Raw genomic sequence first — 16,498 nt, forward strand, 5'->3', positions numbered from 1 at the left:
GAGGGAGAGAGGGTTTGGGCGGTTTGTGTTTGGAGGCCGGGGCAGTGTGATGGCAGATATCTGCACAGCGCATGGTCATCTCAGATGGTTTATTTATCCAAGGCCTCCAGACCAGGCCTCGGACCTCCCTGAGTTTGTTAGGCTTGAAGGGGCCCCCTACTACACAACCCAATTCCTCACATTCCACATTAGCTCCCACTTCCAGCTGCCTGTTTCCCTCTACCACTCAACCTGACCCAACCCAGTTCAAGCTAACTATACCCAGTTCCAGCGCAGCAGAAAAAAAAACAGGCCGCCCACTGTCACTCTAACGTATGGTCGCCTCCATTTGGATGAGTCAGTATATATGTGGGTGTATCAGTCAACTGAGCAACTATGATGAGCATGTATGACTCCACTTATGTCTCTTTTAGACACGTAAAGCTTAAAGAAGATGGAGATCTGAAATAAAGAGTTGAAAGAGGATCATAAAACGAGCGTTAATCAGATATTTGATCCTTTTGATTTATTTATTATCCCAGCTTATGTGAAAGCTTTGATTACTTAGCCACCAGCGGTGACCTGACAGGTGACTTTTCTGTACTCGTAACCCTGACATCAGTGATAAATCATATTTTTAAAGCAAACAGAACAATTTAAAGCTAGGCTTTATATTCATGTATATCATTGTGATTGTGATCAGTGGTGGAAGAAGCTTTTGGACCCCTCACTTATCTGCATCAATGGACAATAAAAAAAAAAATAACCTGCAAGTAAAAGTCCTATGTAAAAAATACAGAAGCATGAATGGTTCTCCTTCTATACATGTCAGCCCTGCGATAGTCTGGCTACCTGTACAGGGTGAACCCCGCCTTCACCCAATGTCAGGTGGGATCGGCTCCAGCCCCCCCCCCCCCCCGTTTTTCATATGAAGTTCTAAAATGCAAAGTAACTAGTAGTAACCGCTGTCAAATGAATGTATTAGAGTAAAAAGCACACTTGTGTAGTGTTGTAGTTTTGGGGTAGAAGTATAAAAAGGATAGCGTGGGTAAAGTACAAATAACTCAAAATGATACTATAGGTACAGGACTTGAGTAAATGTACCTAGTTACTTTCCACCACTGAATATTATTTTGACGTGACTAGTAGAATTAAATCTACTTTTAAGAATTGTAGTAGCTGGAAAGAAAAATGCATATCAAGTTGGACACTGTTGCTACACTTTTTATGGATATATATATATATGTATATATATATATATATATATATATATATATATATATATATATATATATATATATATATATATTATATATATACACACACACACACACCCAAACATATTTTGATTTCATATTATATTTTCTTCTTCTTGTTTTAATTTGGACTGTTGGACTGTCATGTTGGGCTTTGTGAACTTATGATGGACATTTTCCACTTCGTTCTGACATTTTATAAAGTAAACAATGAATGCATGTAATATAATGTAATAAGCAACTTTGTGAGAATGAGAACTATCAGGGAAGGTGACGCCATTTGTTATTGCATGACAACATTATAATATTTACAAATATATATCTAAAGGTCTTGTGTATAGGATTTGGTGACGTCTAGTGGAAGGTTGCAGATTGCAGCCAACTTCTCCCGTGTGCCAAGCGTAAGTGAGAACTACGGTGGCCGACGCAAAAAGCGAAAACGCCCTAGCTAGAGTGTTTGCTTTGTCCATTCCGGGCTACCGTAGCAACATGGCGGCCTGTTTAATGAAGAGGATCGGCGATGCATGCATATATAAACGGCTCATTCTAAGGTAACAAAAAGAAAATTATTCTTATTGTCAGGTAATTATACACTAAAGAAAACATACTTATTAATAATATATTTAATTTATAACAATATATGCCCTGACATGCTACACGCTCTTAATCAGTATCTCCTATTTTCATGTTTCTCATGTCCTTTGTCTCATGCATGTAAACAGTGATGATGGACGTAACGGACGTGCACCTATTGTAACAGTGTCACAGACAGACTGAGCTTATGGCACCGACACCTACAAATTGCTTTACTTTAGCTTCAAATTGTTTTACAGTCTCCCAAAGGGCCTCAAATTAGCACCAGCCACCTGACAAATATTCCACACAGGTTGGCAGGCAGAGAATTACTGTGTAATCTAGTAAAGGTGTTTCTTCTTCACCCCCATACTGTCATGAGTGGGGCCAAATGGGGGCTTACATTAGCAAACCACCAAGACACTTTTTTTTGTTGAGATTTTTTTGTTGAGAGATTAGAAACAGTCTGGTCTGAGAAGCCTCTTTCTTTCTTTCTTTCTTTCTTTCTTTGATTTTCAGATGTTGTTCTTAGGTGAACCGCTCTCTGAACTCATGAAATCATGCATGGCAAGCCATAGAAGCGCTCCAGAAGTCAACACATAGATAAGGGTGTCACACAGAACCAGGCAGCTCTGAGGTGTTATTTAAAAAAAAAAAAGATGCATATGCACGCAACAATTCCTGCAATCTTTTAGCTTTACAAGTATGAGAGGTTATATTTTCTAGGGTGTAAGAAGACCCATCAACCCTACTTTTAGAAGCTTTTTGGGCACAAGAGTTGAGGTTACAGCTGTTAGTGCTAAAAACCTACACACAATTCTTCTCACAGCTGCCAAAGACGAAGGTTTTTAAAAAAAGAAGAAGTGTTGTGTTCTGTAACAAATGTGAGGCTCCAAATCCTCATCAAACACGAGATGGACTGAGGTGATATGAAAAGTGTTGAAAGATCCGTAATACTCCCATAAATAATAAAAACAAAATCACATATTTACATTCTTGTGTAAAAAGCTGAATTAACATAACAACATTTTCTTCCTTTCACTGATTGGCCTTTGCTGATGAAACTGTAGAAAACTAGAAATAGTGTGCGTGCCTGTGTGGCTGTGATATCAATAGATGGCATGTGCGATTGCTTCTTGCAGGGCCCGGCCGCTGGGAACAATGTTCACAGAGCAAGTGAGGCGGGCAGGCAGCAAGCTGTGTGCGTGTGTGTGCGTGTGTGTGCGTGTGTGCGTGCGTGTGCGCGCGCGCGGCTGTGCAGAGTTTATTGAAAGAGTTCCTCTCTCCCTCCTCCTCCTCCTCCTCCTCCCCCGTCCTCCCCCTCCCCTCCCTCCAGCCCAGGCAGCAGAAGCCTGGGTGGTCCCCCTCTCTCTCCACTTTGGTGAGCTGTTGCTTAGCAGCTAATAATAGGCGATGTTTGCAAAGTAATTTGCCTCTTCCTTGGCCAATGGGAGCCGGAGCACTTTTCCATCAAACCTCCCTTTTCAGGATTTGCCGAGAGGCGAACTTCTCCAAATGTTACCGCTACGGGATCGGAGTTAGACTTGACACGGACGGCTCAGACTTAGGCAACCACTACCACTACTACTACTACTACTACTAGGCTACTACTACAACTACTACTCCCTCTCTGAGACGTCGTTTCACCAACTACCGGGACGAATGAAGACTGAGGGATCTTTACGGATTTCGGCGCATAATGTTGGGATGGAGTTTCGAGACTTGTTCGGCTCCTCCAGGGAAGACTAGAAGACGTCCCTCCAACTTGTCGCCGGCGGTGCTGGATGCGCTCCCCTTCTATGTTGGATTATTGTCGTTTCTACTGAACTCGCACCGATTCACACCGCTCAGCGCCCCCCGTTCGCCCTCTTTGGACTATGGCCTCGGATCGCGGGGTCCCAGGGGCCGGCGTCTATGGAGATTTACCCCCGAGTTATACGCGCTCCCAGCCGCCCGCGAACCCAGACGTGCTCCGGAGACCCAGCTACTGCCACGCTGCTTTCGCACTTAAACAGATTTCAAAGGTGATGCGACGCCCGCGGTGTAGCGTGGATTTATTGTTTTTAATTAGGGTTTGCAGCTTTCCATTCAAAATGTGAACAAAACGTCTTCAAAGGCAGCTTTTTGATTTAGCCGTAATCTAATCGCATGTGGGAATGTGTCGGGTGGGCTGAAGCAGCAGCTCCCTGACCGGGATCCGGGGACCACCGGAGCTCCCCGAGGGAGACGACAGCGAAACCCAGGAGTGGTTCAGTTATACGGTTTATCATTTAACGAAAACAGTGTAGAGATTGTCACCAGAGGTTGATATAGAAAACAGAAATAGTTTGTGTTTAATGGGACAAAACCAGTTAGGAGGCTGAGCTCGTGTGACATTTTTGGGAACCCCCCTGGAATAAAGTGATAACAACTTAAGAGTTTCACGTTTTGGCAGCACGTTAACGTTGCTGGACACCAGTCTCTCTCTCTGTCTCTCATTCATTTATGTTGTTAAAGCCAACCGGGAGGGAGAGGGAGTGGGTGAGGGGTTTGTTCCCCGTGTTGTGCGTGTTTTTTTGGCTTTGTGCAGGCAGCGGAGAGCGCACTGGCCCGCGGTCTGTTTGGAAATGTGGTGGGTCCTGTGAAGGAATTCACTGATTGAGTTTGATCTGACAAAGCATCTTTGGACCGCCCGGATGCTTGGACGTGTTTCAGCACTGCTGAGAGAAACCACAACACCAGTGCGATGTCTCTCCTGCAGCTGTGACATTTGTAGCACCAAACTGCGAGAGTCTGACAAATAGTTTGCAAATTAGAGGGGAGAGAAAAAAACTGTATAATGTGGATTACTGCAGGGAAATAGCTGTCAGCTTAAACTCTAGTATTAGTTTGTACTGATGTTATAGTTAACCACCAGTAGTCTCTATAACAGCAGTACACACATGGTGATAACCTTGTACTGCACTTGCAATAAAGACCAGATTCAAAAGGTGCCTAATACAGAGTGACACCTTTTTTGAGACAGTATTGTTGATTTTCTTAAACTGCAGCTATAATATAAATTGTCACTATTACTGTAGCTTCCATTAAGTCCTGGGTTTGTGAACATTGTGTTTGTAAGTTCTCTTTCATTCACTCTGTCTTTTTAAACTATTAGGAATTAGTTTCCCTGAAAAATTGTCATTAGTACAAATTGTTGCCTTCCGCCGTGCAGTTTAGATCACCTCAGATGTGGAGATCCTGACTGGTGTCTGCGCTGAGTTCAGGCGGTAGACATGAGGTTTTAGCAGGAATCTGACAGCACGCACTCTTTGGGGGTAAATGACAGCACCGGCATCGAATCTGTGGCTGTAGCGAGCTAGCACCTTCGCTTGTCATCACGTTATACAAGGCTTCACCTTAAGTTCCACAGAAAGACGCCTCTCTCTCTGTATACTGATGCATGTACAATCCAGTGTCTTGGATGCAAGTCGTCACTACGCTTCACATATTCCTCACACCTGTGACACAGATAGAGATTACAACAATTACTATGCTGCCTTTGTGGACAGTTGTGCAATGATGCATTGTTCATGTGTGGCAACGCTGATAATGATTCTGTCCCTTTCCCTCCTGCTTCTTTGAATCCAGGGTAAGGCGGTAGGTCAGAAAGCCCCTCTGTGGATCCGGGCGAGGTTCCAGGCCCTCCTGTTCTCTCTGGGCTGCCACATCCAGAGGCACTGTGGGAAGGTCCTCTTTATTGGACTCTTAGTGTTCGGGGCTCTGTCTGTGGGACTCCGGGTCGCAGCCATCGAAACGGACATCGAGCAGCTGTGGGTGGAAGGTGAGTTTCCAGATATTTCTCTTCATCTTTTGAGCGGTGTTGTCGTGAAGCGGTCGGATTCTGGTGTTGTTTGCTGTTTGCTCACACAAATAATCACCTATATCCTTCAGGTGGCATCGCCCTGTGAGTTCAGTTTAGGCTTTGTGGCTGGATTTACTGACTTTCTGTTCCGAATATTCAGCTGGGAGAAATTTGTTTTCATGAGCTTGTTTTTCCCCCCTGGGTTTAACATGGAGTTTGAATGACAATAGTGGCTGGTGGGAAGATGCAGGGTGGCCGTGTTAAGTGTCATCTCAGTGCCATGGGAGGGCTAGAGGTGTTCAGTGACTGATAGAATGACTGCTTGTCTGGCTGAAATCTAGACTAATGCAGCAAGGAATAAGATGTGTGTGAGCTGGTTTGAAGTTGTTTTGTATCAAAAAGCTTGTAGATAGAGTGTTCATTATTTTGCTTCTCTGTTTCCTGCGCGTTGTGGATGGGATTATACTGTGCGTTTTACTCTACGTGCTCAGTGGTGGTCGCTCATGTCTCACTAAGTCACAGTTTACCTGAGAAACCCAAACACACGACTGCATTACAATAGTCCCTCTTTCACTCTTCTGTCACACACACACACACACACACACACTGGCTATCTGCCACTTGTCCTATCTGCAAGGCTGTGTTTTTATGATTCTGCGCTGACTCACAAACCTTTAGATTTGACACCGCTCTCATAGAGCATTTTTAGATTTAGGTGATTGGTACATTTTCAGGGGTAGCGACCGCTTTATTTGGTTTTTCACATTGGCCAAATTCCTTTTAAACCCCCAGGCTTTCAGTGCCGGGGCTGATCCCCGCAGCAGATGGACTGTGTGAATGGTTAGCCATCTTTGAGGGCTCTGACCCCTCCCCCCCTCACCTCCCTGTGTGGTCCCTAACTATTCTTGGATTCCATTCAACAAGAGGCAAGCAGGCAGGCAGGCAGGCAGGCAAGCAGGCACCACCTCCCTGAAACCCCCTCCCTCCCTCCCTCCTCCTCCTCCTCCTCACGAGAAGAAAAAATATAAGTGAATGCAGCTGAAGTTTACCCACCTGTTTTGCACACTCTAAAAGCGCTACAGCAGTTGGTGAATATAAACAGACTCTATGGGTTTTTTTAAGCCCACCATGTCACTAGAGGACGGGGACAGGCGGCTCCCACAGGAGCTGTGCGTAGGTGTTTGAGCAATCACACGCTGTCGCTGGCGTCAGGAGAAGTGTTTGGAGACTGTGCGCTTCAAACGCACGGGAATTAAAAAGATTTCCAGTATCAGGCACAATAATAACAAACAAAAAAAACAATCTCTGTAAATATAGTCTCTGAGATAATTAGCGTGATGTTTCAAAAGCCTGAATTTGCAACAAAAGCAGGCAACAAGAGTTTGAATTTCCACAGTCTCTTTTTTTTCCTTTGGTTTCTTTCTGGTTAGTGTAAAGCTTCAGGATTACCTCTTGAGCTAATTGGCAGATCCATCTCTTAAAGGAGATGTTTAGATGTTTGTGTGCCAGTTGTTTTGCTGCGGGATTGAGAGAGTTGAACAAGGGGGGCTGAAAAGGAATGCTGTGCCTTTAAGAGGCCGTGGCCATGTTTCTAAAGTTTCTGCCTGCCTTGTTTCCACCAATAGCCCATTGACAAAGCTGCTAGGGCCTCAATGGAGAGTAAAGTGGTTTGGTAACAAGGAGAGGTTAGTTCTCTCTCTCTCTCTCTCTCTCTCTCTCTCTCTCTCTCTCTCTCTCTCATACACACACAAACACAGAAACACACACACACACACATGCCCCGTTGCACATAAGCAGAACGAAGCAGGAATGATATTCCCTCAAATGAGACTGCTGATGTCATATTAAAGGCCTCAGAACATTTTTCTACATTAGTTTTTAAGTTTTATTAGACTGTGTTTTGTGTATATTTCTTAATTTTTATTTCTCATGTGCTTAATCTCATGAAACGGCTCTTCCAGATTGCAGCATAAACACAGCCTTCCCACTTTGTCTCCTCATTTGTTCAGAATAAACTAGCTGTCAATTGACACCGTATGTGTTAACAATGCCAGCATGGTGTAAGCTGTGTGTGTGTGTGTGTGTGTGTGTGTGTGTGTGTGTGTGTGTGTGTGTGTGTGTGTGTGTGTGTGTGTGTGTGTGTGTGTGTGTGTGTGTGAGAGAGAATGTGTTAGGGGCATATGCTTCCCATCATATATTCATACCAGAGCCTGCTCCCACGCATACATAAACACACACACTTGTCATCTTTGCCACCTTTGGTGTGTACAGCCTGCCTAGCCGTCTGTCTGCCCGCCTGAATTTCCTAACTGTCTGTCTGCTTATGCTTTGTGTATGTCTGTTTATATTTCTACCTGTCTGTCTGTCTGCCTGCCTGCTCTGTGAAGTCAGGCCACCAGGTCTTTTTTAATTGCTTCCTCCCCTCCTACGGGACCAAAACACTGTGAAGCAGAGCACAGCAGCGGAGTCTGTCTAGAGAGTAGACAGAATAGGGAGGTTGTGGGAAGTCAGTGTCTGTACCTGAGCTCCCGAAGCAGACATACTTCCACCGTATGCGGCCTTTATTCGTTTCCTCTCTGTTTGCCTTCAGGATTCTTGTGCATTTGCGAGGGGGGGGGGGGGGCATGCAACAAAAGAGTAAAGGGGTTAATCATGCCTTCATTCCTCCCACCTGTGTAGGTGGAAATAAAAGGCACAGTATCAGGGTGTTTAGTCTGACAGGGGGATTATTTCTAGCTTACTGCTCGGTCACTCTGAGACAGACATCACCCATAGCATGTTTTTTTTGAGGGAGGGAGGACCACTACGGGATGTTTCCATTATTCCCTCAGCAACATATATCATCTAAAGGTGTCTGAATCTGTGTTTCATTTCTCTGTAAATGAAGCTCTGCATGCTGTAAACATACAATATGCCGTCCTACACACTTTATGCTTATACAGCCTGCCCACCTTTGAGCGTACGAGAGTCGGTGTGAGCTGGAGGTACGTGTCACCCAGTCTGTATTGTCCACAAGCAGAAAAGAGAGAGATCGTAAAAAAAAAAAAGAGGTGCAGGAAGAAGAGAGGGATGAGAGCAGGCGTTGAGGGGGTTGGGGCAGGAACAGGGCGGAAGTTTTACGGCTAGCTGACACTTTATTATTTTTTTGCCCATGTTGTTGCTTGTCTCACTTGAACAAACAATCAAGTGTGAGCCTGTCTCATGCATGTCTTTCTTCCACCATAAAGGACCGTGAGACTCTATGAGAGAGAGGTTGCTTGACATTTTTACTACTAAATGATTTATATTTGCAACGCGTTACGATAATTCTTTCAAGTCTTGTATCAGACCTTTAAGACTTTTCAGCTCAGATCATGTCCTTTTTTTATAAAGGCCCATTTGAAAAGCTTGTTTGAGGAAAAGAGAGGATAGCAATGGCCTCCGTGTAAAAGTGGTGGTGTTTACTCTCATGTTAACTAAACTCATTCTTCTTGGCAGAGTTTGGGTGAGGCATGACAGACATGTACACAGACTCAAGCTGTCCAAATATGAGTGCAGTGAGACAGGGCCTATCCGGATAGCAGGCGCACCACATGTCCCATAAAGAGGCCATGTAGACAGAGGATAGGAAAGGGGGAGGCAGAGACCGTACACGGTCCCCATAACGTGAATGCATAGAGACTAGTTTAGCCAGCTAGCAATGGAATCAGACCAAGAAGTGCATTGATTAAAAATAGAGCCCAGGTGAGAGAGAGAGAAGACGTCTGAGTTTGCGTAAATGAGCGAATGCACGCGTGGGCATTTTGGGTGTTTTGGAGCGGTTTCTCTAAACAAACCTCGGAGCGGCACAGCAGGTAAATGCTATAATTCATTGGAGTGCACACAGCGCCCCAGTTCAGACAGAGAAAGGGAGCTCTATGAGGCATTATTGGAGGTGAATAGTGCGCGGTGGTGCCCCAGCTAGATAAATAAACTCCCAGCGCTCAGGGCCCAGGACCTCACTGGTAGAGAGAACAAACAAGACCAGAGTCAACCTGGGTCACTTCTAAATGTTTATTTCACCCCCCTCCCCTTCTTCCCGCCATCCTTCAATCCAAGTCCCCCTCGTTCCATCCCTTTTTTCAGCATCCCCCCAACACACACACACACACACACACACACACACACACTCTCTTCAACAGTCAGCCCAAGACCACCCCCCAGCAAATCAACACACATTAAGCAGCTACAGATACATGTGCATATGACAGACACATGGCCTCCAGGATACAGGAGACACACTGACTGCTCCCTACCTATTTATTTTTTTGAAGTAGCAATGATAAAACTAAAAGTATCCACCATGTGGCCACTTTTACAGCGATAACATAGAACACACATTGAACGGTTATTTTGGTGCCAAAGCCTTTATATAAAAAAAATTGTAAAAGTCAGTGGACTGTCAGTCACCGCCACACTGAATGCAGTATGCTGAGAAAGGCTGTAATGCAACTGAAGATGGAATAATGAAAACTCAATCAATATAGCGTGGCATCCTTTCTTTTCCAGCTGAAAAGCAACCTTTGTCTTTGGTCTGCGCGAAATAAAGCGGCACCAGTCACCTCAGAGTTTGCACCATTTGCTTCTGTCTTTACACCATGAAAGTATAAAAAAGTAAAGGGTGAGGGAGACGGAGAGAGCCTGAACATTTTCTCGGTACTTGGGAGGGGGGAAAAAAGAAATGGTTCTCGGGGCTCGATAAATTCATTTCTGGGCTGAATGAGACCAGCAACGTGGAAAAATTTTGCCTTTCAGGCTGGGATGAATGTATGTTTCAACCACACATTAAGCAGTATTAGCGGTCAGTGGAGTGTCTAATGTGACTATTTTTCACAGTGGCCAACTCTGCCCATGATTAGCATAATTAGCAGAGGCAAGCCTATACATATGGAAATAGAAAGTGCCTAAATGCCAAACCCTGGTGGAAATTTATGTGTGGTGGCTAACACCACTGGCACATCTGAATAGAATGTAAGTGAAACTGATTTTTCATGTTGTTTTCGCTGTTTTATACTGTTTTTAAGGTGTGATCTCGGGGCAGTTTTTTTTCATGATGGTGGGAGCCGCATGATTTAAACACATTGAAGCTGATCAATTTTGTTTTCTCGTGCTCGCACATCAATTAGGGTTTTCTCCTCCTAAAATAACACAACTGTCCTGGACGATTAATGAACAGATACAAACGTGCGCGAGAAGACAGAAAAACACACACAGACTGTATTTCTATAGGTGAGATACCAAAGTGCCAGCCTCACCCTCCCACAGCCAACTCTGGCATTGTTTTACAGGCTGGGAAAGTTTTGGTCCATTTGCTTTTGTTGTGAAAAAAAAAAAAGAACGTTCCCTCTTTTATTTTATTCTGCTGTTTGTTGGGAAACATCTGAAAGAAATTGAAGGGGTTGAATGACAAAAGGGTCTGCATTCAGTCTGGAGCTGCAGCACTGAAGGATTGTATGGAGGAACAGCCCATCTGCTGGGGGCAGCCCGCTTTCGGCGGTGCCCTGGCTAAGGAACGCCATACTGAGGACCCAGAGTGGGGCACAGTCCTGATTCTGGTGGGTCCACAAGTGACAAAAGGACGTTTTTTTTGTGATGCTGGGTGCCAGGCCAAGAGAATGAGTTACTCATTTGGCTCCTTTGCTGTAAATCAAAAGAAATAAAGGACCTCTATTGGAAAAAAGCGGCTGAGACAAAAAGTAAATGATGCATAGAAAATGGCAGCCAAGGAATGACTTTCTGTGCTTTCTTCATATTGTTGCTACTCTGTTGTGAGCAGACCTCTTTTTTTCCCTTTAATCTATATTTTATTAAAGGAGGTTCTGTGTAGTAGTAGTTCAGTACTCCTCATGTTGCTGTGCTGTGTAAATCAGGAAAGGGTAAAATCCAATGCACTGTGTAGGTAAAAGCATACATGTCACTTTCAGCCCTCTTCGTCTTGGGTCTTCCTCCATAGCAGCGTGGGGCCTTTCAGAGGCCCCCTAATCCAGCTAATCTACCACACTGAACTTTGAAGGTGGCCTGGTCTGACCTAGCATGGCCTGAAACTGGGACTAGGCCTATAAGCCACCGAAGACAGAATAGAATAAAACAGAATGCGTTTGAGGCGCAGCACTTTAAAGATGGCACTGCCTCCGTCCTAGCAGCCAGATGTGAGAAGCCACATATATTTTCAGAGAGTTAGGGGATTCTGGGTGTTCGGCTTTTTGGAAATGGAAGGGTCAGGTGGAGAGGAAATGACTGGGTTTGGTGGAGACAGAGTCCAGTGTTTAAACCGGTGCGTGCGCACACACGCACACACTCATACAGGCATTATATCCGTACACACAGCCATGAAACCATGTCAGGGCTTGTTGTGACGTTTTTCATTCGCCTTTCTCTCTCCCAGTGTCGTAACTGTTGTGAAAGTGCTTTTAGTGGTGAAGCTAAATGAATTCACATGTTGCACCCAGCAAGTCGAGTTGTTTGCAAAGATTCTTAAGATGGTGGTGGAGTTACTCAAAAAAACATCCAATGAAAGAACCATGGATGTGATTTAGAAGGAGTTGTAATCATTTTGTGATTCTTTTGCCCCCCCCCCTCTATATTTTTTATCGTGTTGACAAACACGGACTCATATTTCATGTTTCATGAAAATTGCTAGTAAAATTAGCAGCCGCCGGGGTGTTGAAGCGCCGGGTTTCCACACTCAAAGGCGCTTTCTTCCCAGGGTGGGAAAAATTTCCGGGAACTGTCTCTTTAAGGCTGAGCGCCGGGAGAGAGGGTAGGGGGATTGAAAACGAGTGAGAAAGAGAAAAGAAGTAGAAAAGGATAAAGAGGAGGGGGGGGGGGGGGGGAAGAGAAGAGAAAAACCATGGAAAGACAGATAAGACAAGAAAGGACAAGGTTCCTTCTGGAGCGAGCGGTAAGCTGAACAGAGCTGAACTGAGCAGAAAAGTCGCGAAGCTCAGAGTTGGGTGGTTGGGGCCGGACCAGGGGTTGAGGAGAGAAGGCGAGAAAGAGAGCGAGAGAGAGGACTGGCTGCCTGGGTGGTCCAGATGGGAGGAACGAGACACAAATAGCTATAATTTACTTCAGGAGGCCTGTAATTACAGAGCCAGAGTCTCTCCGAGCCACCCAGTTCCTGTTGGGATCAAAACCCCACACTGCAGAGGTTAACATACGAAACGTCAAAAAAGGTTTAACAGATGTCAAAGAGGTCCACGGACGGAAAGGGTTTCATTTTGTAGTAGCCTTTTCTTTTGATTGGAAATCTGTGTGGTAGGGAAACTGAGCGCCTCTAAGCACCGGTTTTACCCCGTGTCCGGTTCTTGACTTGTGACAGTGTGAAAATGAAAGTCAAATAAACTCTTTGAAAAACAAAACATCTTTTAATTTCTCAAATACAAGAGTGATTGTTGTGGCTTCCTGAGAAGAACAGAATTATAACTTCTCGACTCGAACATTTTTTTGAAGGACCAGATGTGCAAAAGATATCCAGGAAGATAATTTTGACTTTTTTCTTTTTTTTCTTTTTGGGATGCACTGAGCCAGACACTTAAAAAAAAGACACCCTTGTCTGTAAATAAATGAGGTGACCTTATATTCTGAAGCCCCATGCGTAGGTAATTAAAGCCTTGAAAGCGCAGCATAGAAATATTGGACTGTGTCTCCGAGGCCCACAGTTCTAACCTGATCTCACACTTTTGCGGCGGAGGCTGAATAGTTTGTTTTTTCTTTTTCTCCCCATCAATTATAGGAGCCTGCTCCAGGCTGGGGGAGGTGCAGAGAGCGTGAGGGGAAGGGAGAGAGAGAGAGAGAGAGAGAGAAAGAAAGAAAGAAAGGAAGAGGGAGATGGATGGAGAGAAAGACAAGAGGCAGGATTAGTAGACAGTGTTGAGAGTATAAGGGGAAGAGATGCAGTCAGGTTTGAGTGCAGCGTAGGGAAGGTGAGCAAAAGAGTGACGAGAGATAGAATTAGGAAGGAGGTAGCCCTTTTCCAAACTCCCCCCATCCCCCCCTTTTCTCTCTCTCTCACTCTCTCTCTCTCTCTCTGGGGTTGTCATGTAGTGGGACAGCGAGAGGGGCAGACGGGCCCTCTGTGATCCAGCGCGGCATGTTTCATGTCCACTTGGCACAGGCACAGATCCCCCCGGCTGGCAAACTCTTTTCAGGGCAACCTCCTGTAATTAGGGGGCTGGAGTCTACCGCACAGCACAACATCTCTCTCTCTCTCTCTCCCTGTATTTTATCCTCCTCTCTCTGTCTCTTCTTTTTGTTCATCACCACCTCTGACATCTAATATCTCTCTCTCTCTCTATGAATCTGTTAGCCTTTCTTCAACTTCTTGTAAGTTATTTGATGTGTTTCATCCCCAAACTTCTGTGTGCCGTTTACCTACACAGCCACTGGCTGTTCCCTCTTAACTGACTCTTCACGTCCCCCTTCTCATCATGCCCTTTTTCCTTGAGTACTCAAAATGTCGAAATGGATATCTTCTGCCCCGAGCAGAGTGGCAGAGGGTTTTGGGGGCATCAGAGGGCTGGTTTTCCAAATGAACAGGGCACATCTGTTTCACAGAAGGAGCCAATGAGAAGCTGTATTACTCATTTCTCTTGGCCAGACACTGCCTTGTGTGAAGTGCCTTCAAAACCAACACTGGCGAGGGCCAAGGGCGTTGGTCGATATATGTGTGTGTGTTCTTGTGTGTGTGTGTGTGTGTGTGTGTGTGTGTGTGTGTGTGTGTGTGTGTGTGTGTGTGTGTGTGTGTGTGTGCATATATGCACATACAACACACTTTGTTATAGGACCTAAATGAGTGTGTGTCTTTGTATAAATATGTGCTAATGTGTGAATAATACAGTACCTCTATCTATCCATCTATCTATCTCAAGAGTTCAGTATTAATTTTCCCTTTATTCTTTGTTTTCTAGCTGGTAGTCGGGTGAGTACGGAGCTTCGCTACACCAAGGAGAAGCAGGGAGAGGACTCAGTATTTACCTCACAGATGCTTATCCAGACCCCCAAAGAAGAGGGCACCAATATTCTTACCCAGGAGGCTTTGCTGGTTCACATGGAAGCCGCCCTGTCCGCCAGCAAGGTCCAGGTGTCACTGTTTGGAAAGTAAGTGGACCACGGACAAGTTGTGTGAAAAAAAGTTTTAATTGTGTGTCGACAATAACGGTTGCCAATTATAACATGTTTTCTCTCTCTCATAGGTCGTGGGATCTGAACAAAATATGCTATAAATCAGGAGTTCCTATTATAGAAAATGTCATGATTGAAAGGGTGAGTTCACAACAAACCAATTTTTTATTCCTCTATATACCTATTTCTATCCTGGTTTGTGATCTTCAATCATGCTTCCTTTCTATTTCCTCATCCCAGATGATTGACAAGCTATTCCCCTGTATGATAATCACCCCATTGGACTGTTTTTGGGAAGGGGCCAAACTACAGGGAGGCTCCGCCTATTTACCGTAAGTCTTATAATATTTGACCCAATGTACATTCTATTTTTTTGCACATTGAAATATTTCATAGAAAGTTTTGGCTCTCCCTTTGCTGTCATTGCTTCCACCTGACTTGCGTTGCAGACTAAAGCTTTTGGAGAGTTCCGTAACTTTCAACACATGCTCGATGGAGACATACAGTTGGGCCTTCAGTATTCGGTCAGTGAGCTCTGTGACTGACAGCAGCGGTCAGTAATAGAGTTCTTTAAGGGCCCAGAGAGGGACTGGAAGCTGGAAGGGGGGGGGGGGGGGGGGGGGGGGGGGGGTGTCCTGACAGAGAAATTCAAAGGGAGAAAGTGAGGACGAGGGAGGGATGGAGAGAGAGAGAGAGAGAGAGAGAGAGAGAGAGAGAGAGAGGGGAGATGGCTGCAGAAGCAACTGGGTGGTGGGTTGGTAGAACGGAGGGCGGGGAGGCGGCGGCGGCGGTGGTGGTGGTGGCAGGGGAGCCCTTTGGGTCAGACAATGGTAAGCATTCTTTCAGTTTACGAGTGAGTGTCCATCAGTGCAGGGGCCCCGGAGGAGGGAGGGGGGGGCGGCTTTGTCAGCTCACGGCTAACACTCGGCATTCTCATGGTAATGCCCCGGGCTCCCAGCTCCCAAGTTGTCCAACAAATAAAATGGGCAGTATTCAAGCCTCAAGTCCCTCGAGAAAGACAGAGTGAAGCTACAAGACGGTTAACAGTGGAGTCTGGGCGTGTTTGGGCATTTGCAGATTCAGTTTTTTTTTTTCTTTTTTCAAGACGAAGTTCTCTTGAGGAGTTGACTCACTGAAAGAGAGCTTTTTTTTGTCGTTCAAAGTGATATTTCAATTGAGTGCTTAGTTTATAAAAGAAGTTTAGGTCATAGCAGATGTTTCTTTGCAAACTAATTATTTGTTTGTATTTCTGTCCCGAGCTGACAGCGGTATGTTGCATGACAGGCCAGCACAGAGAGAAACAAACACAAGATTCCCATCCTTAGCATCTCCCAGCAGAGCACTAGTGAGGGAGAAGAGGGTCTTTGATGCTTCACATGTCTTCCAAGTATTCCTGTCAATCACACAAAGCGTTCAGCATCTGTTGTTATTTATTAATAGTTCTCTTGGAGGGAATGTGTGGTGGCCACTGAGGCCCGAGCCCCCGTCAGCTTCCGCTTCACTTCAGCTTTGGTTTTAAATGCAAAAAAAAAGAGTGAGATGGAGAGAGAGAAACGGGGAAGAGAGAGAGAGAGGCAGATTTGGAAAGAGAAGGAGGAAGAGTGAGTGAGTGAGAGAGAGAAAAAACTTAGGAGAACAAAGAGCAGCAATCTATGAAAAAACAAAAGGGCCCAGGCCCGGTTCACTCAAGCAAAAACTAGCTGATAAAGGAGTGTGTCTTTGCGAG

The 16,498-nt window shown here is 45.1% G+C and overlaps 1 protein-coding gene across 1 annotated transcript in view; it reads left to right on the forward strand.

The window, feature by feature from the left end:
- Positions 1-3,345: 3,345 nt before the first annotated feature.
- Positions 3,346-16,498, forward strand: part of ptch2 (patched 2) — a 29,934-nt gene continuing 16,781 nt past the window's right edge. The window contains exons 1-5 of the mRNA XM_068701686.1: positions 3,346-3,832; positions 5,418-5,610; positions 14,559-14,748; positions 14,844-14,913; positions 15,013-15,104. Coding sequence (XP_068557787.1) covers positions 3,686-3,832; positions 5,418-5,610; positions 14,559-14,748; positions 14,844-14,913; positions 15,013-15,104 — 692 coding nt within the window. The 5' untranslated portion in view covers positions 3,346-3,685. The remainder of the gene's footprint in view (positions 3,833-5,417; positions 5,611-14,558; positions 14,749-14,843; positions 14,914-15,012; positions 15,105-16,498) is intronic.

The sequence above is a fragment of the Cebidichthys violaceus genome, unplaced genomic scaffold (genome assembly GCF_023349555.1).
Source record: "Cebidichthys violaceus isolate CVI_PGR_0920_01 unplaced genomic scaffold, fCebVio1.0.p SCAF_8, whole genome shotgun sequence".
NCBI lineage: Eukaryota > Metazoa > Chordata > Actinopteri > Perciformes > Stichaeidae > Cebidichthys > Cebidichthys violaceus.